This window comes from Mastigoproctus giganteus, chromosome 1, assembly GCF_048544385.1.
Source record: "Mastigoproctus giganteus isolate SK-2022 chromosome 1, ASM4854438v1, whole genome shotgun sequence".
NCBI lineage: Eukaryota > Metazoa > Arthropoda > Arachnida > Uropygi > Thelyphonidae > Mastigoproctus > Mastigoproctus giganteus.
The window spans coordinates 133,427,415-133,452,860 of NC_143575.1; the positions used below are offsets into that span (position 1 = coordinate 133,427,415).

Genomic DNA, 25,446 nt, shown 5'->3' on the forward strand with positions numbered 1-25,446 from the left:
ATCTGAAAGTACATTAAAGATGTATATACAACTAAAATATGTTTATTATTACAGTTATGTACATAATCAGCATCCTATGCTGATTTCTGTAATTTCACATGATTCATTACTGGTAACAAATGTTCTAATTTTTTTTTTTTTTTTTTTGAAATTTGTATATGCTGGTTAACATGGGGAAAAGAGAAAGAAACAAATTTTCTTTGGAAATTTCACTGTATATTATTATGATTTAATATTACATATATCATTTGAACATCATAAATACATTAAGGAAAACATACAAAGAGAATGAGACATATTCAGAATATAATGATCATTAAGTAGGATATTTACTTTTTTTCTATATTGTTCATTGTTAGAAATGACAAAGAGGTACTGAATAAATTTAAAAATGAAATGTCTTAGCATTCATATGCAACATTTATAATGTACAATGAACAGATCTCTGTGTACAGTATATAAAATTTAATAAAATGTAGAACAATATACAAATAAATGAAAATATGCATAACATACAACAGTCTTGACAAAAAAACAGACAAGTTATACATGTACATATGCACCTAAGTTTATCAGATATAGTGGTACAGCTGATAATGCTGTATGCAGAATCATATGAAATAATCAACTGCATTGCGTGGTAATAATCAAAATGTCACAAAGTCTAGAGCAGCGATGGTGAACCTTTTCTGTCTGTTCCAAAAATAAGCTGAAACAAAAACATATGGTTATGTGCCATAGGGAAAAAAACAAATTTTACTGACTAAAATCAGTAAATAGTTTTTACTGATATTATAAAAAGGTAAAAATACTCAAAGGTTTCTATTGAGATCGTTTGGTTGGGGATTTATTAAGCACATCAGCATCTGTGGCCATCGTGTGCCATTCTAGTGAGAACTATCTGTATAATATTAAACTTATGATTTTCATCACTAGATGTGGCTGATGAAACAAATTCTTCAAATTAAAGTTACTTTTTTTATAGGATAAACTATAAGTGGCCATATGCTGGTATATTTTTCTGTGTGTTCCACTCATGGCACACGTGCCATTGGTTCGCCATTGCTGATCTAGAGGAATCTGTGTTTACTGTTAAAATGCTTTATCAAAGAGGTAGGCTTTGTGTGAGTGCAATGAAAGTTTCAAGCATAATTTAATATTAGGAAAAGTTATGACAGATTAGAAAGCCATAGAAAGGTAGGAAAATATCATGACAGGTAATTTTGAATATGTGTAGCAAGCAACTTTTCAAAGCCTGTATGACTTTCACAATCACTCAGCTTAAAACAGCCTTGACTAACAACATAATACTAAAGGGTGTAACATTTTTACTTCTACGTTTGAAATTTGAATGTCGATTCTTATTAAATTAAATACTATAGATTCCTCACTCCCACTCAATCCAACACCAGTGATATAGCAGTAAATAAATAAAAGGTACCATTTGAGTTGAGTTACTGATTGTACTCTTACACATTGTGTTGTTCACAGATTTTACATATTTTCACTCGTTAAAGATATGTAAATGAACAAAACATGAAAGATCTGAAAAGCTTAATGAAATTAAACAAATGCCTCTTCATTCTAATGAATGCAGAGTATGGTGTGGTTAAATACATCATACTCTGCAATTAAACAATTGTATCCTACTGTGTTTAAACAAGCCTATCCTTCAGTAAAATATTCTCTATTTACAACACCTCTGCAATGACATCTTTCCTGTTCTTCAGAATCAAGAAATCTGGAGAGATCATATTATAACAAGGGATGCATGCCCCTAAAAATGTAGCATTAGATTTCTTTTAAAAAATGTTGTTAATCATTTATTGCTGAAATACTTTTCACAAAAGTTTGGGTATTTCTGAAAACTGTTTTCTGCAACAATACATAAGCTACTTAAGAGTTAACAGTAGAATACAGACCATGTTTAACAGTGGGAGAGCAATGCTCTTTGTTACAGAGGGTAATAACAGATGTTAGTGTCTTGCATTGAAAGTATTTTTGCATAACAAAAAAAAAAAAAAAAAAACTAAAATTCTGATTCTTTTGGTTGGACACAGTACTGCACACTTAATATATGTGAAGAAATAGATTTAAAATGTTTTTTTTTTCTCCTACATTATTTTCAATAAAGGTCCATAATATATGTAGATATACCACAATAAAAGGCCTCCATAGCAGTGATTAGGAACGGGAGTGCAATAGCACATGTTTTTAGTAGACTGGAGTTTAAGCCCATGACTGCTAAATATAGTCAACCTGCCAACCCACACTGGACCACCATGGCAGATTATGGTCCATTTCCCTCAACATAACTTGTTGAGACCTCCATCCTGCAGTGGATTGACAATGGTGCAGATTTATTTATTTATTTTATTTATCAAAATAAAATACTGTAATTGAGACATATTTTCCAGACATTTCAATATGTGCTGCATGTGAGATTTTGCATCTATGTGTATAATATAATCTCAGAATATCTCTCAATTCCATCCTTCCATAAGAAGTCTGAGATAGAAACTCCTCCCCTCTATAATCAGGCCCAGTCCCATGGGTGTAATTATGAATCTTATTGCATGTAGGCAGTCTTCTATAAATATGTCCAAGTTTCCTTTTACGTTGACAGCCTTAAATGTAATAAGATATAGTGGCAGCATCGCTGTCTGTATATTGGCAGCCTAAAGATATCGACTGACCCAAGGCTATCTCATATTCAAATGTGTTTGTGTGTGAAACCAAAGTTCACTAATTGGAGTCTGTAGAACAGATGCCATTCTTTTGTTTAAAGAAAAACAAAAGTGAAGTTCTCCACTGTTGCAGATAATACATCTTCAGTAAAATTTCTTAATTCTTACCCTCTCATAATCATGCAATTAGGAAGAACATAATTCTTACCCAAAATTCTGACTCAAATCAAATCTGATTACTAGATTTTTGTTTTCTTTCTAGTTACTTTTCTCTTTTGTAATCAAATGAAAATATTTAATTACATGCAGAATTAATACTTAGAGTGAAAGGAAATTATTATATTAGCTTATGTTTTCCTTCTAAATAAATATGTACATTGCTCCTCCTCCTCCTCCTGCAGGAATAAATTTAATCAAATAACACAGGGGAATTTAAGATCAGATGACAGTGTTGTCATGCATAGCTCAGTAACTTATATTTTGTCTAGTTTTGAATTTAATTTTTGAAAAAGTGCTCTGGAAAACTTCAGTAAAGTACTAATGAGCAATTTCTGTGATTGTAATTATGAATCTTATTAGACTATTGACTGACAATTTCTTTTCTGGTTTGAGTTATTGGTACTTTGATATAACCCTAGTAACCTTTTTTTTTTTTTTTTTTAAAATAGAAATAATTTTATTATTATTTTTTAACAGAAATAATGAATAATGAGTAAGGTGCATAAATTTCACTTTATATTTTATATGAGGAGTTAAGAACTTCACAATAATTGTTTTACTGCAGTTGATATACCAGGCAAACAGTTAACAACTGTGAGTGCATTTTTGTGGTAACATGGGGAATCAATCTCACAATGTGTGTAACAGGACCACAGCTAGACCCAAATGGTGACCTGTCGTCGTCGTCTTCTTCTTCTTTTTTTTTTGTTATGATACTCATTTGTATAGGCAACCAAATTTAGGTAGAACCTTGTGCAAAACTAAACTAACTTGCTTGGAAAAATGTGAGTGGGTAATTTCAGTTTTTGTGTTGTATGAGCAACTTAAAGCTATGATGCACCAAGTCAATAATTGGAAAATTGTAGCAGTGCAATAAAATAGCAATAGTAATCACCATATGGTGTAAGGAAGCCACAGGTTTTTGCTGCACTGGCAAAAAAAAACCCATAAAACCTTCCAACCAAGTAGCTAAGAAAACACAAATTATATGCTTCCCTCCTCACACAGGTAAATATCCAGTGGCTAAAATCTATTATTTGGGTACTATTTGTCTCTGCGCAGGGGCATGGTTGTAGAACGGAGTGATTGTACGGTTGTGTTCTGTGATTGGGTGATTATTGTGAAGGCGCTTTGTTTCTGATTGTTTTGTGTCATTGAAGAGGGGAGTGCTTAGCTTAGGTAGGGTGTTTATCCCCCCATCCTGCTGTTTTAAAATTGGAAAAGAGTTTCTGATCTTAAAACAGTGGCAAGTGGGGGGGGACAAACACCCTAGGCATATCAACCTAGGAGGACAGTGAGCATAGAAAGCAGTGAGTGGCACCTGCCAATCACTGCTTTGTTCCTATACATTTATCAAAATATGGACTAATACCCAAGATCTGGAGTTTTACCGACCTTTGAATTTATTCAAACTGTCAGCCTCAACTATCTGCAAGGGCAACTTGTTCCAGCTATCAATGACTCACTGGCTAAAAGAAAACTTCCTACAATCCAATCTAAACCTTAAGCTCTGTAATTTGAATTTATGACTCCTAGTTCTGGAATTGTTTAGAAAATATCTGGATATAAACTGTTTCACCTTGTGTACAATTTACTGAAACAGGCAGATAATTATTTACTGCTAAATGGAAACGATAGGTAGTAATGGATGAGCCTACTGTTTATTCCCTAACTACAAGGGTCTGGTCCACTTTGTGTAGCTCGAGGTATTTCTTAAATTTGGTGGCCTACATTTGTATAGGTCACTAAGTTTCTTCAAGAATTTTTGTTTAAAAGACAAATATGAACTAATAGCACTTCCCTTTAATGTCCTATTGAAATGCTAAATAAAAAAATAGCCAGCCAGTGATATATAAATTGGCTTGCTCATTTGTTATTGTTATTTATTTATTTTTTTAGGAGCATTAGCAACTAAGGCCATACTTGCTCCGGGATATGCGGTGGTCATTCCCTGACCTTTCCGCATCCTCCGTATTTGGTGGTGACGGGCTCGAACCCCAGTCTAATCAAGACGCATGTGCAACGCACTGCTGCTCCTTCCCACCTGGCTATGGAGGCGCCAGTTTGCTCATTCAAAAGAATATAATTTTAAACAGAAACTCCCTTAACAATGCCTATCATAGTAGAAGCAGTACCCGCTCCAAGTTCTAAGAAATGTTGGAAAAAAGAAATATATTTAATGTTTATTTCTTCCAACTCTTTCTAATTAATGCATATACATTTTTGGCAGTTTCACCAAGATTTAATGATCTGCATTTAGAGTCTGTCAGATTTTAATGCAAATGCTAAAATTATCTGACAACTGTTGGATAATGCATATGGCTAGTTCTGTGGTGTTTTTGTTGACAGATATAATCAGACATTATTTTAATAATCATATTAAAATGGCAGAACAATACAAGGAATTATGCTTAAGCAAAAGATCTGTCTCAGAGAGAGAGAGAGAGAGAGTATGGTCCTCTATTCCTTTTCAGAACAGTGACCAGTATGTAGGACATGATGATCTAGCCTAACCCTTGCCTAACATTCTAGTCCATCCCATATGTGTTCCATTTGGTTCAAACTGGGCCTCTTCGCTAGCCATTCCAACTTCTGTGTTCATAAACCATTCTCAAACAACACTGATTATATGGCACAGGGAATATGGCAACACTGATTATATGGCACATGGGGCTATACTAAGGAACTGCCGCACAGTTCCTTAGTATAGGAACAACTGTAGGAACAACCTTTGTACATTTCCTTGTTTTACAAGGGTAAACAAATTTTGGTATATGGTCAGATAATATCCACAGGGATCCAATGGAATATGTAAACAGTAAAAACAGTATGCGTATCTAAAAAGAAAAATATTCATTCATGAGGAAACAGCCTACACCATAACCCCATTTCCCACCCCATTGTTGGCACAATGCAATGCAGATGTTCTCCATCAGCCTCCACATCCAATTGGAAAAGGGTGTAGTGACATTAATCATTCCATAGAATCAATTCCATGGATATCATAATTCATCTTGTTTTTGGTGATTCCCTCCTACTGGTGCCTCCGTAGCCAGGTGGGCAGGAGCGGCAGTGCATAGCACACGCTTCTTGATTAGACCGAGGTTCGAGCCCGTGACCACCAAATACGGAAAGGTCAGGGAATGACCACTGCATATCCTCGGAGCAATATGGCCTTAGTTGCTAATGCTCCTAAAAAAAAAACCAAATAACAAAATCCCTCCTACTTCTCTCTCTCTCTCTCAGGGTGCTCATATTTTTTTGGCTGGTACAGCATAAGCCTCAGGCTTCTTTGCACCATATGGCTAATAATCATTGCTCTAAATACCAATTATGGAATTTTCTGCACTATGCAAGGCAAGATTGATTGTGATTAGTGATGCTTGGCTGATGTGCTGCTGTTTTCCCATGTAAACTAAGGATGTGGAGAACCATACACAGTTTGTTTATATGGAAACTATTGCTTGATGTTTTGCAGGGATAGATTATCTTTATACTCTTCTGAGTGCCCTGTAGATAATTGGAATGAGCTTCCATTGTTTTCCCATGCAAGCAGTGGTACTGTCACACTTCCATTTCATGATAACATCATGAATGGTCAATTTTGGTTGATGTAGGCTGTAAAAAATTGCACAAATGAACAATTGAGAAATGTGATATCTGAAAATAGCACCCATCTTGAAATCAGTCAGCTCTGCTCTACATACTATGACAAAAAAACCTAACTTCTGTGTGTTATATGCCCTTTTTATATACTGGTAAGAGTCATTTGTTTACCCACAAGGATAAACAAATGACTCATACCAGTAAGTAATAGTCAAGGGGGTTGTCAAAACAAAAAAAAAAAAAAAGCCTTAATAGCAAAGTTAGGAATACTTTTAGGGGAAATACGAAGTGTCTGTGATATTGAATAATACACTATCAAGAAATAAAATGAAAATATTAAAAAAAAGAAAAGGAAAAAAGGAACTTGTTCAAACATGGGTGGGAGGGAAATCCTATGGGGGAAAAATTCTGACAAATCAGCAGAATTTATTTCCCAACTGTAATGAACATGGTAGCACATGATTTGCTGAATTCAATTACAAAATATCAAACAGAAATAAAGGAGAAAAACCAATAATAATAAAAAAGTTTTTATAATTTTTTTTGAAAATTTCAGTAATCATCCCCTGAACTGAAACAAAGATGCTCATGCAGCATCCAGCAGAGCAGATGCAACCAGACACAACGTGAACATCTGTATTATTTTTAGATGTTCAGCTGGTGAAACCAAAGTGAAACATAAGAGAAAGATAGATGTTTTTGCTTGCTTAGAGTTTGTTAAATACCATACAAAAAATTTTTTGTAATTCATAGTATATTGAAATGAAAAATTAAAATACTGTATAATCAGTTGGAGAACACTAGTGGGTACAAGCAAGGATTTTATTTCAATCACAAATAAAAAAAAATAACAGAAAAATGTAAAAAAGTGGTGTCTGTCAGATGCCACATTAGCAAAGTAGGATTAAGGGTCCTATTTTATCCTTGGGTTTGGAGTTCACACTTGAAAGTTCAGTTATATTTTTCTTTCTCTTCTTTCTTATATTTTTATTAGTCAATTTATTTGAATATAAGCAGAGGTGTATTTCTGGAAAGGAATTTTAGGGCAGCAAAATTTCAGAGCAATACCTATTATTGATGTTTTCCACTTTATTTAATCAAGATTGAATTAAGGATGGTTCAATTCCTGTATGCTAATCAGCTAAATGTACATTCTAATAAATAACAGTCTACATGATGTAGACTTATAGATTACACAAAAATGAAATAATTTTTTTTCTACTTCAACTGGATTTTATATTTCAGATCACAGAGAAATGCAGCAGTAGGTAAATACATGTCCTTTACAACAGCTATGCAGTGAAGGTACTTGTAAGGCTTGTAGTGCCATAGATTATGCCAGTTTTTTTCAGTACCTTTCACAGTCAGAAACACCGTTTCACAGTCAACAACTCCACACACCATATAACAATGCAGATTTAGTCAGAGGGCAAAGGATTGCTAGATTTTCAAATTCATGGAAAATCTCTTCATACAATGCATTTCAGCATCAATTTTTACGGAATTATATATCTCCAAGGGAATTAGATGAAAAAATTCTTTCATGAAATGTAAGACAGGTTGCTTGCCAGAAGAAGGTTATTCCAAAAATATCTGGAGTATTATCCTTTTTGTGACAAGCTACACAATGAGAAGGTTTTTATTTGAACAATAAGGACTATTTCTTCTTTAGAAATGATTGTTGATGACCAATATCTTCCTTCTCTTGTTTCATTAATAGTATATGCGGTACACTCTTGAATTGGTATTTAATCCCAAGCATATTGGTAAATAATGTGCAATAAAAATAATAATAATAAAATGGTAAATAATAATAATAAAAAACAAATATTAGGATTTAAAAAGCTTTTAATACTTTTTAAAGTAATCACCTTGGGCAGCACACTTGTGAGATCACTTGTAAAGTTGTTAGAAATATTTTTTTAATAAATGCCTCTGAAATGATTGTCACCAATTCCTTTGTCACATATCTTTCAATGTCTTCTACAACTTAAAATTATTGGCCTTTCTGTGTGCATTTGATTTTAGGGAACTAGAAATAATCAAAGGAGATGAATCAGGAAAATAAGGGAAGTGGTTGACAGTCAACACTTTTCCAAAAACTCTGATGAGAACAAAATGCAGTCCAGCATTATAAAACATAAACCAGCTCCCTTTTTCTCAAAATTGAAATATTACTCAGTGAACTCTTTTAATAAAGAGATCCAAAACTTGTATATAGTACTCCATATTCCCTCTCTTACTTGTCAAATCAAAATTTCATTCTGAAGTATCAAAAACTAAAGTGATCATCATAACTTTAGTTTTTGATTCTTCAGAATGAAATTTTGTTTTGTCTTGGAGAACATGCTGATCTGTATTCCATGCTTTGTTGTTTTCTGCAGATCATATTAGAAACACCATAAATCATTACCTTTTACAACTGAGTTGAGAAAGAAAGGTTATCAAGTAGTTTGAATGAGCACTTCTCATTCAGGCTGTTGTTGATCTGATATTTAACTAGAGCAAAAAATTTAAAATTTTTATCAAGAGATATCAGAAAATAGATGATAAATGAAAGTATCATAACATACTAAACATGGATTTAATTCAAATGAAAATTGACTTTTTGGTAGCTAAGCATAAATTTGGTGAAAAATACTGCCTGTTGTTGAAAAGCATTTACTAGAATTTTAAGAAATGATAAAATGCAAAAAAAGTTTTCTTTCATTCCATTCAAATTTTTCTTCAAATTTAGTGATTGGAAAAATTTTCAGGCATGTATTTATCATGAAACAAATTCACATGCACATATAAAATGTATCTAAATATTTTAGAAAAGTTTAAAAAATGTTAACCTAATTGAAAAGATTAATGAAAAGATATTTGAGAGTATATAAAAAAACAGCATATTTTTTATGTCATATTTTACGGTATGTTTCTTCATATACTCTCAAAAATTAGTAACTAGAGGAAAAACAAAACTTTAATTCTGTGAATATGGAAATTTTATTATGTGTTTATAAATCACCATAGAATATGTACTTTTGAAAGAACATGTAAAAAATATGGTAATTTGGGTACAGATAAAACTTCATGTGTCTTTGACAATTTGCAGTGAATTTAAAAGGTGATCAATTATTGGGCAGCAATTTTCAAAGCAGTTATTTCTGAATTAAAATCATGGATATATTAAAAATAATATATCAGTATTGATTCAACCCCTGATGTAGCCATTAATGATCAGTTATTGATTATTATTAGATATGTCAACGAAAATAGACCTGTAAAACACTTCTTAACTTTTATCAATAATTTTTCTTTGGTCCTCAAAGTCTTGTCACAGATATTTTCTCATGTACAACAAGCTAGAGTTTTCTAGGGAGTCTAAAATGCTGATAGAACTAATATTCAGGCGATACTCATAAGTCAAGTAGACTGGACTGAATTTCATTGAAGTCCAGCCATTCTGTGACAAAAACATCCTCTGCTTGCACCTTCATGATGGGGGACTGTCAGTAACCCTGGATATAACCCGTCTGTGTAAGTCTTGAAATATTGTACCTAGTATACTGGAGATAATGACCCAGGTGTGAACCAACATGAGCAGGGATCGTGTTGTGATGTCCACACTACAAAGAAGAATGCTGTCCCTATCCCTCTGTGTTTCAAGGCAATACAAGGTGGTAAATGACTCTCATTAACTGGTGCAATACCGTAAGTATTGCAGTATGATTGATATCTTTGAAGTTATGATGGGCATCATGGTGAGATCCAATTTTTCTTATATTTTGAGGGTACAGCACTAAAATGGTGTTCACAGGTGGCCACTAGATAGTCCACCAGACTGAACCTATTGGTAACTCTCTCTAGGAGACATCCAGATCAACGGCCACTCCGTAGCCAGGTGGGAAGGAGCAGCAGTGCGTAGCACACGCTTCTTGATTAGACTGGGGTTCGAGCCCGTCACCACCAAATATGGAGGATGCGGAATGGTCAGGGAATGACCACCGCATATCCCGGAGCAATATGGCCTTAGTTGCTAATGCTCCTAAAAAAACCAAATAACAAATAACAAATAACCAGATCAGCTAATCTTCTGTCTATACTCTGCCAGACAGCGAATGAAAGGAGGTCTGAGTAGTGTATATGAAGAGAGCATTGTTGAGGCCACATTATGTCAAGGAGCTAGGTATAACCCTGCTGTGTGTGTAAACCATATCCAACAATTTCACTACTTTGTATATATCCCCCCATCCTTTCTTTACTACTGAATACATCATGAATAGTCGAACTTATCTGCGAAAAGATCTAAACCTCTCAAACACTTCCTCATTTATTTCACAAACATATGTGGTTTCAGTTTTAATCTCAATGATGTTCATTTCCACTTACAGTCTACGAAGTCCCACTAACTTTTTCCTGCCAGAATCTCAATTATTGCTTGATTCAACCACTGCTCATCTCAGTTGTTCTAAATATTTGCTGTATGATTCCTTTTACTTCAAAGGCGATGCTTGTGAATATGTCAGCTCTGGTATTCTCTGTCAGGGACTTAGTAATTTAGAATCTCCTCTGTTTGATCTTCTCTGGCTTATGGACTTTCTCCAATACCACTTTCCTAATAGTGAGATAATTTTCCTTTGTGATTTTAATGTTCACAGCTTCAGCTGGTTTCAGTTTTGTAGTCACACAGACCCTGGCCCAGATGCTGAGGCTTTTGCAATCACTAATAACTTCACACAGATTGTTCAATAACTATCAAAATACCAGACAATCCTACCCACACAGACAACACTTGATCTTTTCTCATGAACAACCCTTTTAAGTACGTGGTCGAGGTGAGTGGTCCACTAGGCACCTCAGATAAGAACTTTGTGGACTGTTCTGTAATAGGCAGTTTCTCTCGTGGACATTGGCAGCCTTTTGTTGTTTGGCATTACAAGAATGCAAAAGAGGATGATATATCAAATTTCTATTTTTCTTTTCCTTTGTTGGATAACTGTTTTAAACCTTTTGATGTTAATATTTGCTCAGATCATGTCATTGAAATTATTCTTGTAGAGAAAAAATTGTTTATTCCATACTCCACTTTAAAATCTTGACCTTTATCTAAACCTTGCTTTCCAATAAATATGCTGAGACTGTTCAAGATAAGAATGTTGCATCCTAATCTCTAGGTTCATTTTCTGCCTACACCAAAGCTTGCAACAATTGAAAACAATTATTAATCACTCCAAACTAGATTTTGAACAGTCTAAGAGTAGAAGACTTGTTTCTTGTCCACATGGTAGTTGAGCATTCTGGTCTCTTTCCAAAGCGATTGGGCCACAACTTTCTTCCATATGTACTCCCAACCCTATCAAAACCTGATGGTTCTATGGCCACCTCAGCTAAAGTTAAAGCCAACTTACTAGCATCCTATTTTTCTTCTAATTCTTTTATTGATGATCTTCATAAACCACCTCCTACCATTTCCAGTATATTCCACTCAATGTAACCTGTGGCCTTCAACCAAAAGATTGTCAGAAATTTTTTTTAACAAACTTAATGCCAAGAAAGCTCCAGGTTCTGATTGTATTTCTCCATTTGTTCTTAAAACCTGTGCTCCTGAGCGTACTCCTATTCAGTGTTGCCTTTTTATACTTTCTTATTCCACTGCTGTTTTTCCTTTTGCCTGAAAATTTGCTCATAACTAGCCAGCTCCCAAAAAAGGGTGACAAATTCTTCTCATTCAATTATTATCTCATTGTACTTCTACTCTTTATAAATAAATGGAAAAATCAATTAAATGCCAACTCCTAAACTACCTTGAAACCTCCCATTTGATCAATGATTGACAATATGGATTCCATTTCTCTCTCTCTCTCTCTGACCGCTCATTGTGTGTGACAGTATATGGCTCTATTAATAACCTTCTTCCATTGACTGGACATTCTATTCATAGTTTTGTTGATGATAGCATATTGCATTTCACCTTCCCGTTTGAGAAACCTTGCTCTGCACAAGCTTTAACTTCATGCATATCCACTTCCAATTCCTTTTCCACTTCCAATTCCAATTCCACTTCCAATTCTCCAATGGGGCAAAGATAACTTAGTTAATTTTAATCCATCCAAAACTCACTCCTGTTTTATATCCCAGCAGTGATTCTTCATACATTAAGAATCTGCCGATAGAGCAACCACTAGGTGGCAATGATCACAGTGTGCTGACGTGAGATTTACTCAATGAAGTAACTACCATCAGGAGTAAAGGGAAGGGATTTTGCTTTCGTAAAGGTGACTACAGTGGTCTCTGAGAGTTTTTAAACTCTGTACAGTGGAACCAACTAATGATGTTACCAACAGTAAATTCTAAATGGGAAGCATTCAAGGAAGTAATCTTGGAAGATAGTAGGCTTTCTGTCCCAACTAAGAAATACTGTTCAAGGTTTAGGCCTAAATGGATGTCAGATGAACTAATGAGACTCGTAGCATAGAATAAAAATGCATGGGATACTTATAAATTATCAGGAGACACAGAAGACTATGGTAGATACAAGCTAGCCTGTAATCAAGTCACAAAGGAGATTAGGCAAGTGAAGGCAGATTATGAGAAATCTTTGGCAAAAGATGCAAAAAAAAAAAAAAAAAACCAGCAAAGAGTTCTTTACTTATGTAAACTCTAGAAGGAAGGGGATGAATCAGATTGGTCCATTTGATATCGATGGTTCGATTGTTAATGGTTCTGCTCAGTTAGCTGATGAACTGAAAGAGTATTTTGCATCTACATTCACATGAGGAATTCTGTTGGGAAGTGGAGGCCAGAAGCTTATAAAACTCTAGCAGAGAGCTAAAGGATTTTGTAATAACTCACAATAAAGTGGAGAAGAAATTGTTGAAGGTGAATATAATAAAGGCACCTGGGGTGGATGGAATCTATTCATGGACTGGAGATGTGCAAATGTGTCCCTAATGCACAAAAGGGGGGATCAAAGGGTGACACCAGTAATTACAGACCTCTTAGTTTAACTTCGTTTTGGGGAAAATAATGGAGTCATTGGTTAAAGAAGCACTGCAGGGTCATCTAGACAAGACTGCAGTTATAGTTCAGACACAGCATGGGTTTGTTAAGGGGAAGTCTTGTCTGATCAATTTTATTAGATATTATGCTGTGGTCACAAAGGAACTGGATGCAAAAAATAATTTGATATCATATACTTGGATTTTAGGAAAGCTTTTGATACTGTTGCACAGGGAAGACTACTATACAAATTGGAGCAGTATGGCATTAAGGGCAAGTTGCTGCAATGGATAAAGTGGGAGAAAACAGAGTGGTAATCGATGGATGCTGCTCTTCGTGACCTAATGTTATTAGTAGAGTCCCCCAGGGTTCATTGTTGGTCCCATTGCCATTTTCTGTATTTATCAATGATAATGATGAAGGTATATCATGGTTAATGTCCAAGTTGGCAGATGATATGAAGGTTGGCAGGGTTGTTAATGACAGTATGCTACTGCAACAATATCTAGAAAAATTGAGCAGATGGGCTGAGAGGTGGCAACTGAAGTTTAATATTGACAAACATTAAACTGCATTTGGGTAGCGTGTGTGTGTGGGGGGGGGGGGATATCGTTGTGTTTTGGCACATTAGCTGCTAGGGCTATAATGTGCCTATTCATATGAATATCAAAAAATAATTAAGAATGAAGCCAGCTCAATTTCATCTCAGTTCAGAAACCTATTCATAAAAGGTTATACACTCCAATTTTTTAAAAAATAAAAAAGTTCATTAATATCATTAATATTTGCCTCCTCTCCAAATGATATGACGTAATGTCATCGGTTCTCAAAGATTAGCCAGATTTTTAAGTGTTGATAGTGTAGACAGTCAATCAAAATACGTTTGACTGTTAGATGTTCAGAGCAGTGTGGACACTGAGGAGATGCATTGATAACAGCAGTTGGTGTATATTACACGTATAGTGGATCTCAAAATGGAAGCTTTGTTCGGTTCTTTAAGTTGTTTATAAAGCTGCTTAGCATGCAAAAATTCAAATTAATGCATGTGCACATATTACTATATATTATCAATTAAATAAATAAGTAAATAAGATAATAAATAATAATAATTGAGACAACAATTTTACATAAATATTAATAATAAAATAAGAAATCATTTTATATAATAATTAAACATACAACAAAGAGTTCCTGGATTCTGTAGCAGTAGCGAACTATAAATTGAGAAATATATTCATTTACACCACACTGAAACCGAAAATAGCAGCAAATAGCAATGACAAATAGTAACACAGATGGTAGTGCCGCATTTTACCAGGGCATTCTACTAATAACTCTTCATAAGCAACACATATCACTTCCAAAACTACTCAAGTAAACTTCTGTGTAAATTTAGGAAGACAGACTTGTAAACAGATATTTTTCAGGTGAGCCTGGCAGATTCTGCAACCACTGCAGATTAATGAAAAATTATTTATCTGAATGTATTTCGTGGATATTAAAGAGAATGTTTTACGCACTTTCTAAGGATTTGTAAATTATTTAAATTTTCAGTTTACCATTATGTCATCTGTGACATAAATACAACTATTAAAAAGACCATCATATAAAATTGATTATTACCATATTTATCAATATAGAATTCAATTCCTACTAGGAAGCTCACAAATGAACTTGGCATTCATGGATATCTCTCTCAGGATCAACTTCTTATTTTATTTTTTTAACAGTTGAAACAAAATTCCACATTTACATTCATTGATTGGGTGAAAGGAGGCAAAGGATGCACAACTTTAGGAAAGGAAAATCACTTTTCTATTTTCAAAATGTGGCAGTGTCTATTAGTACTGTCATATTTGTTTGCCGGTTGTTCGATTGTTTTGGAGATTACTTGATGTATTAATTACCTTGGTTACAGTGTGCTTGTTCGTATGGGACTAAATAGGATCTTTAGCATGTAATGTCTATACAAATATGTGTTAACAGACTGAGAAACAGAAATAATTCACATGGGTTGGGGGGAGTTGTTGAATAGCTTACACCAATACTTGAGATTGGCTAATTACAGCCCTGATTGAAGAGACCTTTAAGAATTCTCTGTTTCCAAACCCAGTGGCAAACCCAATATATTGTAACAAGACTTGCATCTCTGTCTGGATGCATGTAACAGCATTTTTACATGCATCCTTTTTTCATGCATGTGAATGCATCCATTTTTTCAATTTTTACACGTATCCATTTTTTCAAACTGTCCATTACATGTATAGTTTGAAAAAAAATGGTACTGGGAACTCTTAAAATCCATTGTTGAAATTCAATTGATCATTGATCTACCTTGGACTACCACTTTATACAGTTTGATTTTTCATTTTTATATACTGTACATTAAATACAGATTATCTGTATGTAGTCTAAGAAGCCTACATGATGTCATCAATGTAACTAAATTATGGTGAACTGTAATAAGGATCACTTGTGATTCGTGCATATAAGCAATATTATGTTTGATTAGTGGACTTGTATGTCATTTTATTGTAATTTTTTCAAAAATTGCATTTTTGTACTCCTGGGTAGAATGACTTTTTTTTGCAAAGATTTGCCTACAGCACTCAAATAAGTGGTTGCAACCTCACTTCAAAGCACTCAATCATGAATAATCATTGTTCCTCCAACAAATTCATGCATTAATAGTGCAGCGAAAGTGTCCCTTCAATGACTCTGACTGCCAAAAACTCTCATGGGAGCAGGATCACACTGTCTTTTCTTAAAAAAATACAGAGCTCTAACTCCTAAAATTCACTGTTGGTAAGGGACTCACTGTGGGTGGGATATTAGTTGTTCCATTCCATTCACACTGACTTTCTCAATCCCTGCAACAGTTGCCACATGGCTGATATCTTCATTTGTATTGGGTACTCATTTTCACAGATTCAACCAGGGGTGTTCTGTACAGATTATGGGTACAAGACACCCTGGATGAATCTGTCAGACAACCTTTATGGAAGATGGAGAGGAGGCTTCATTCCATTCCTCGTCAATGTTACAGATTGCCTTCATTATGTGGAAATTTTTCCACAAGTCTCACATGCTTTGTCTATCCTGCCCATTGGTAGTGTTTTAACGATGATGAAATTATGTAAGTACAACATCATGGAGTTTGGTTGTGACAGCACAATGAGACAACCTCTCGATAGATGAAGCTGATAGCAATCAAGAAGTGATAATGACATAAAGCTGTGTATAACTGTGTTACATGCCTAGCTTGCTTCATTTGACTAGCTCGGTGGGAAAACTTCACTGGTGTATTACTCATCTACAACTCTCCACCAGATATTTTTGCATAAAATATTTTGCTTGTTAATTTTTTTAAATATAAATCATGTTACAATGAATTTGTGTTGGCTGGAACATGCTAAGTAGGTGTTATCTAATATATGTTTTGTTTATACATATGTACAGGTAGCAGAGTCAAGGAGAACTGCTGATTCTGTTTTTTTCTATTATTTTCTATTGGGTTCAACAATCTCCTTCTCTACCCCCAACTTTTATATGGTCAAAGCTCTTTATAGTGCACCTCAGGGGAAATGAGAAAAATGGTCATTATATCAAAAGTTAGTTCACAAAATCAACAAAAGAACAAAGAAAATTTGAACATCTAATATAATTCTACTAATGCAATATAGTTTAATCTAATTCAGAATATATACTACAATATTAAATGTGCTGTTTCAGTGGCAGAGCATGTTTTAAAAGAGAATCATGAAGGCACATGATAGTAGTTAGTTTATTTTTTGTAGTTCGGCGATGCTTAAAAAAATATGTACAAGTTCTAATCAACAATGAGTGTTTTTTCAATAAAACTTCTTATTCAAACATAGTAGGTTCCTCCTCTTCATACTGATGCGCCAATAAAACCCAACCAACCAACCAACCATCCTCTTCATCACTACAAATTTCGGGCGCCTCCATAGCCAGGTGGGAAGGAGCAGTAGTGCGTATCACATGCTTCTTGATTAGACCGGGGTTCGAGCCCGTCACCACCAAATACGGAAGATGTGGAAAGGTCAGGGAATAACCACCGCATATCCCAGAGCAATATGGCCTTAGTTGCTAATGCTCCTAAAAACCAAAACAACAACAACAACAACTACAAATTTCAGGTTCCATTACATCTGCAATGAGTTCCTCTTCATTTGTGAATATCCTGAAACATGCGATGTCTGCATCCACTTTGGTATAATCTTCAAAACACATTTCCCTCTTTAAGTTTAGACGATGATGCTCATCTTCAAAAATTTCTTCACTGTTATCAGATTGTTCTTTGTGATTAAGAGAGGAAGACCCATGCAAAGCTTCATTTGTTATCTCATTCAAGGCAACAAATCGAGTATGTTTAGGCAGGCAGTAGGCAATCACTTTTCATCAACCTCATTCCAAAACACAAATACACTGCCTGTAGCACACTGATTTTGCATTGTGTTTTTTTTTTGAGACCCAGCACAATTTTGTTTAATAGCATTTGATAGGTTTCCTTAAAGCACTAGATTACACCTTGACCAAGTGTCCAAAGAACTCATGTTATATTAGGTGGTAAGTACTCAACAGTGATTTCACATAAGCCATTCACTTGGCAGGTTTTTCAATCTACAAAACGTAAAATTTTTCTATTCTTGCTGCTCATTTTGTGATCTAAGTCTGTGATGACCCAATCTTCATATAGTTTTGATGACATCCAAGGGCCTTTTGGTTTTCTTGATGATGGTAATGCCTTCAAACCCTTTAAAGCATCAGGGCTTCTGGGCTTTCCCAATGATTAGAGAGGAAGCTTCTCCATATCAGACATGTTTGCTGCTAGGAGAATGGTAATCAATGGTAATCAGCAAAAAATAATTCAGAATTGTTCACTTTTTTTGATGCTAACTATATTTCCAATCTTTTCTGAATACAATTCAGAAAAATCCTTTTTTTTTTAATTAAAAACAATTTTTAATTAATTTTTGAAGTTAAAACTCCCTTTAGACTTTTCAGTGAGCAAAATGTAAATTGAAAAACCTGCACAAATCAACAAATGCCTGCAATTGGATGTCAGCCTGTCAGTAACAGGAGTGCCTGCTGCATGAAAACATGAAGTGCATGTATCAACAGTCTGATTCGAGAAGATCCTTCAATGTCACAAAGCCAGAGAGCATTACTAATTGGAGGAAAGCATGTGGCAGTAAAGCCAGCTTGCTATTAATAACTGTAAATGATAGATGCCCAATCAACACATGCATATAATTAGGTAAAATTTAATTCATGAATTTTTCCTAATTGTGTGATAATTAACAGAGATTTCAGGAATTTTTAGGTGAAATCAAAGATTTCAAAAACACTTAGGAGCTATTAGGAGTGTCAGTTGTGTTGATGGAATAGATGAAGAGCATGTATTGCTAAACACTGTCTCATCAGCCCCATGCTCCTAACTCAGGGTTAAATGTAGGCATTTTATCTGGTAGCAATCTTAAAAAAAGTCTACTTTCATCAGCACTGAAGATAAGCAACACATTTTTTAAACAATTCTCCTTCCATTCTTTTGTACCATCAGTGTCAATGACTTTCACACCATACGTTTTTTGAAGACTGCCCACAAGTCTTATATTTCTGGACACGTTCATTGAAAGACTTGAAATCTTCAATATTCATCTGATGCACAAACTATTCATTCTTAGTTTTTAAAAGATTTCTGTCTATGGAAAAGTTTCATGCATCATCATGATGCCTGGTACAGCAGATTTCTCTAAGCTTTCAAACTTATTAAATGGCAAACAGTGTACCTTTAGGAATGCTGAGCTGTTTTTGATGAAGGTCTTAGAATGCATGCCATTATCTACAGCTTATAAAATCTTAATTTTTGCCTATGATTGGTATATTGATTAACACACACATTGATAGATAAACAGCCTATAATATTGTATAAAGAAATGAACTTCTTGGGTGTGAATTTCAACAAGTGTGAGAACTGCTAATGAGCTTAGGAAATCAGTGCAATTTCTCATGGCTAGTCTGTAAGCCATTAGTTTCAATAAATAAGCATTCTTTCATTTTAAAATGTGAATATTACAATAAAGAAAAGTAAAAACAAGATAGAGTGGTGGAAAATTTAGATCATAGAGAATTTGTTTATCTTTCAAGGTTGTCAAAACTAATGGAAATTAGTATTAGGTTTATGGGAAATCAGTCAGGACCTACCACATAGGTCAGAATAATGTACTGGGATATTGAAGGTTGCTATAAAGAGCTTCGACTGTATAACAAAAATAAGCAGTTTTATAGTTTCTATACTGTTTCATTCTCATGAAACAGTATAGAAATTAGTTCTATACTGTTTCACAAGACTAGTTAATTGCAGATCAGTTCACAGCATATTTCTTAAGTTAAAAACAAAAATAATTATTTTAATTGGAAAATGAAGTTAGCAGTTTAAGCTCATAGAAAACATTTTGTTACAATGACTTCATTGTAATAAAATAACATTTTTAAACAATAACAAATATAACTAACAATACTTAATTGACCTTATCAGTTAAGTGTAAAATCAAAATAAAATTTCAAAGTAAAATCAAATTTAGCGGTCTTTAGATTGTGCTACCTAAAGAATTCTAAATAACAAGGAAACTTATTTAGCATTTTTAAGAATCTATAGCATTCTATTTTTTCATAATAATTAAAGATAGCAGAAAAAAATGGCAAAAAATCCAATCCAATCAGATTTTTTTCCAACCTAAAGTAAAAAATTATACAGTATCATTTAATAAATTTACAATATTCAACCCATGGCAGTTGTCTTTAATATTGTTGAACTTACTTTCATCCTCACTACTGATATCTGAAGTATATTTTTTTCTTAGAGCAATTCCTAACTCCGTCAGAAGTGGATCTGATTTGGCTGCTGACTTCTCATCTAATATAACAGGAAAAAATTTTTTTGAAAGTTTTAAATTAATCCATGTACACACAGTGTAAAGATGGTTCTCAGTATTATCAAAATGTGGAAATGGATGGGAAAAAAAGTTTAAATCATATTATCCAGCATGTTCAAAACTGGTGTTAATTCTGCTGCTTTGCATATAGAAGTTAATGAAATTTAATAGAATTTTGTTATCCACTAATTTTTGATAAAGTTTCTTTAAGGACTGAATTTGTATTATGTGTTACTGCATATTTGTGCACATCTGATGTTCTATGAAATTATAATATTCCTGTGGATTTTTTGAGGAATATAAGAATCTCAATGACTGAAGAGTTCAACTTTCAAATTAAGTGCATTCTTTTACCATAAATATTAGCAATCAATTCATCATTTTCATCCTTTTGTATAATTTCTAAATATGAAAAAGTAAAACAGTAAAAGTAAAGAACTCATTAAAAAGGAACACCGATTCTTTGTAATATAAGTTCTTTATTGAAACATTTCTTTACAGATATAATTAAAATCACAATTAAACATGATAATCAATGATAATTTTAAAAGCCATAAAAACAGCATTTTGATTTTGAAACATATTCGGATTTGTACAGGTGAATGGTGTATATCTACACCAATATTTAATAGGAATAAGTTTGTGATGATGGCTGAAATCTTTATGTCTATGGAATTTTTTTTGTTGCCTATATAATTTTTTAAATATACCATTATCTAAAATCTCTCTACCTCATTGTGTCAAATTCATCTGTTGTCTCTACCATTTTCCCAACTCCACTAATCACTGAAGCTCTCTGACTTCCCCTCTTGACTTTCACAAGTCCAACTTTCCTAACAGTGAGGTAATTTTCCTTGAAGATTTTAATGTTCACAACTCCAGCTGGCTTCTGTTTTCTAGTCACACCGACCCACCTGGTCGAGATGCTGAGGCTTTTACAATTACTTGCAATTACCTTGCACAGATTGTCCATTTACCTACAAGAATACAGGACAATCCTAAACATACAGTCAACATGCTTGATTTTTTTCTCACAAACAACCCATCTAAGTACACGGTCGAAGTGAATGGTCCTTTAGGCACCTCAGATCACAACTTGGTGATTGTCTCTTCTCCAATGGAGCCTTTATCTCATGGCTATTTCCAACCTTGTATTGTTTGGCATTACAAAAATGCAAAATGGGATGACCTGCAAGATTTATTTTCTTCTTTTCCTTGGTCCGATTACTGTTTCAAAACTTCTGATATCAACGTTTGCTCAGATCGTGTCTTTTTTTTTTTTTTTAGTTAGTTGTTGGCACATTGGCTTCTGTGGCCATAATGCACCTCCCAAGGTTTTTCCAGTACTCTGATCCAAGCCCGAGGCAGGATTCGAACCCACGACCTTTGGGTTGCCAGGCAGGCACATTACCCACCCGGCCAGCCCAGATCGTGTCAGCGAAATTATTCTTGTAGGAATGGAATCCTTTATTCCACACTCCACTTTAAAATCTCGTTCTTTATCTAAACTTTGGTTTTCCAATAAATGTGCTAAGGCTGTTCAAGAGAAGAACATTGCATATCCAATTGGCTTGTTTCCAATTCTTCAGTTTCATTTTCTGCCTATACCAAAGCTCATAACAATTGTAAAGCAGTTATTAATCAGTCCAAACTAGATTTTGAACAGGCTAAGAGTAGAAAACTTGCTTCTTGCCCTAATGGTAGCCAGGAAGTCTGGTCTCTTGCCAAAGCTATTGGCCGCAACTTTTGCTCATCTCTGCTCTCACCTCTGTCAAAACCAGATAGTTCTGTTGTCACTTCAGCCAAGGATAAAGCTGACCTGCTAGCATCCAATTTTTCTTCCAACTCATGTATTAATGATCTTGGTAAAACACCTCCCACCATTCCCAACATGCTCCATTCAATGCCTCCTGTGGTCTTCCGTCAAAAGGAAGTTAGAAGGATTTTGAGGAATCTCGATGCTAAGAAAGCTCCAGGTCCCAATGGTATTTCTCCACTTGTACTCAAAACCTGTGCTCCTGAACTTACTCCTGTTCTTTGCCACCGTTTTTCACTTTCTTATTCCAAAGGTGTTTTTCCTTGTGCTTGGAAATTTGCTCATATCCAGCCAGTTCCTAAAAAGGGAGACAAATCCATCCCATCCAATTATCATCCCATTGCAATTACTTCTACTCTTTCTAAAGCAATGGAGAAATAAATTAACTGCCAACTCTTAAACTACCTATAAACCTTCCGTCTGATCAATGATCGCCAGTATGGATTCCGTCAGTGTCAATCCACTGGTGATATTCTGGCTTATGTTAACCATTTATGGATTAATTCAATGGAAAAGTTTGGTGAAACACAAGCGTTTGCTCTTGACATCTCAAAGTCTTTCGATTGTGTTTGGAATAAAAGTCTTCTAAACAAGCTCCCATCTTATGGTTTGCCAACTGTTTTTTGTAATTGGTTATCCAGTTTTCTCTCGGATCGCTCACTGAGGGTGATGGTAGACGGCTCTCTGTCTTCTAACTTCTCCATTAATGCTGGTGTCCCCCAAGGTTCAGTTCTTTTCCCCACTGTTTTCCTCTTGTATATTAATGACCTTCTTCCATTGCCTGGAAAACCTATCCATAGTTTTGCCAATGACATTGCATTCCACTTTCCATTTTGAGAAACCTTGCCCTGCTCAATCAGCTTCAACTTCTCGAAAATCTGCTACCAATTCCTTAAATGCTGATCTTCAGGTAATTCTCCAGTGGGGCAAAGACAACTTAGTTGATTTCAACCCTTCTAAAACTCAGTCTTGTCTTATATCTCGCAAAAAGGATTCTTCTGCTCCTATGCTTATCTTTAGTGACACTCCGATTTCTAGGCAAAATGATATATCTCTTTTGGGGATTACCCTGACTTCTAATCTCTCTTGGCACAAGCACATTACAAATATTGCTTTCTCTGCATCTAAAAAACTTGATTTTCTCTTTCACTCTTGGCATTACTTTTCTTCTAAACAGCTGTTCACTCTGTACAAATCGCAAATCTGCCCTACAATGGTATACCATTCCCACATCTGGGGCGGTGCCCACAAAACCTCTCTCAGGCTTCTAGATTCCATTCAGAATAGGGCAGTTAGGCTAATTAATGACTCTTTCTAACAGAGTCTCTCCACCCACTGTCTTATAGACCTACTGTTTCTGCTGCATGCCTTTTCTACAGATTCTTCCATGGGCACTGTTCTTCTGAAATAATTCCCACTTTCTCTTTAAAAACAGTCTGAACACATGCTGCGACCAGCCAATATCCATTTACTGTCCAACTTCAAACTCACAGAACCAACTTTTCATCTTTCTCGTTTATTCATTTAACTGCTGTTTGCTGGAACAACCTTCCTTCATATGTATTTCCTAAAAAATTGCAGTCTACAGAAGTTCAAGTCTAATGTCAACAAATATCTTCTTTTGTCTTCTCGACCTCCAACCCAAGCATGGTACTAAGTACTATACGTTCTAATACCTCTCATGTTTGGGGTTTTCACAAAAAAAAAAAAAAAAATTAAGAAAATACAGTACAAGGAGGATGCTAAGATGGCTGAATGTGGAGCTGGCCAGTCTAACAGAGCAGAAAAAGATAGAATGGCAAAGTAGCAGAGTGATGAAAATTCTGAAGCCTAAAGCAGCTAAATGTAATAGTACCACAGATATGGTTAGAGAGGCCATGGCTAAGTATGAGAAAGCAATGGCTAAGAGAGCAAGGAATGGGACAAGGAGTTTTCATGTGTGTGAATACAAGGAAGAAGAAAAAAACTAATTAGATTGGACCCTTTTGTACTGCGTGAGGAAAAGTTTTGGATAACCCAGCTGATTTGTTGATGAATTGAATAGTTACTTCACATCAGTCTTTAATGATGAAAGACCCTTCATGCTGAGGAGAGGCTGTGCGAGTGAGGTTGAGACATATGAAATTAGTAATTTTGAAATTACAGATGACTGTTTATTAGAAAAACGTTCAAGCCTAAAGGCAAGTAAGGCTCCTGGAGTTGATGGCATATTCCCAGCAATTCTGAGAGGGGCAGCCAGAGAGCGTATTGAACCACCGAGGTTAATTGTGAGGGCATCATTGGGCTTAGAGAGGTTCCTTTGAATGGGAGAAATGCCAACATATTCACCAATACATAAAGGCAGTTCTAATAGTGAAGTCAATAACCAACTACAGACTGGTTAGTCTGTCTTCAGCAGTTGGAAAAAATATTGGAGGCAATTGTTAAGAGTGTAATCCAAGAAAATTTAGATAAAAATGATATTCTGAAGGATGTACAACATGGTTCTGTTAAGGGAAAATTAGGTTTAAATAAACTGGTAAGCTATTTTGACACAGTTACTTATGAGCTGGACATATGGAACAATTTTGATACAGTTTGCAAAGCATTTGATTCAGTCCCTCATGACAAAAAATTTACAGTATAAGCTGGAATATATTGTGATTACTAGAAAGATTCTAAGATGGATCATAGGGCCGAAGAAGGAGGATTGTTGTTAAAATAGTAATGGATAATATTTTAAATAGCAAAATTTTAAATTATTTCTAGCTTTTTTTTGTTGGTATGGTTTCTTTTTTTTGAAGCAAACAATAGATGGTACATTAGTTATGCATACTATGTACTGTTTCTTGACTACACAACGCTAAGTTTAAACTTCTGAGTAATTCTCAATAAATTACAAGCTATATATACAATTAGTAACTAGCTGTAGTTTCGGTATCTTTTAAGTAAAAATCTGTTGAACCAATTATCCAAATTAAACAGTTGGTAATACAAGATATTTGTAACTTTGTAATTTCTGCCCTGTTCAATAGAAGGGTCTTGAATTTTTAAAAGAAACAGTGTGGGTCATTTTATTCTCCCTATAATTTCTCTAATAAAAATTTGTAACAAACTACAGGATAAATGAAAGTTATGAAAAAACAATACATAACTATCTTGATCTTCTATATGTCTGGTGGTCAGCAAACATTAA

General features: G+C 34.6%; 1 protein-coding gene across 2 annotated transcripts in view; it reads right to left on the reverse strand.

Moving 5' to 3' along the window:
• The window catches only part of LOC150091146 (uncharacterized), a 208,199-nt gene that overhangs the window by 14,270 nt on the left and 168,483 nt on the right, over positions 1–25,446 (reverse strand). For both annotated transcript variants that reach the window (XM_090382221.1, XM_090382214.1), the window contains exon 5: positions 20,341–20,436. In XM_090382221.1, coding sequence (XP_090238347.1) covers positions 20,341–20,436 — 96 coding nt within the window. The remainder of the gene's footprint in view (positions 1–20,340; positions 20,437–25,446) is intronic.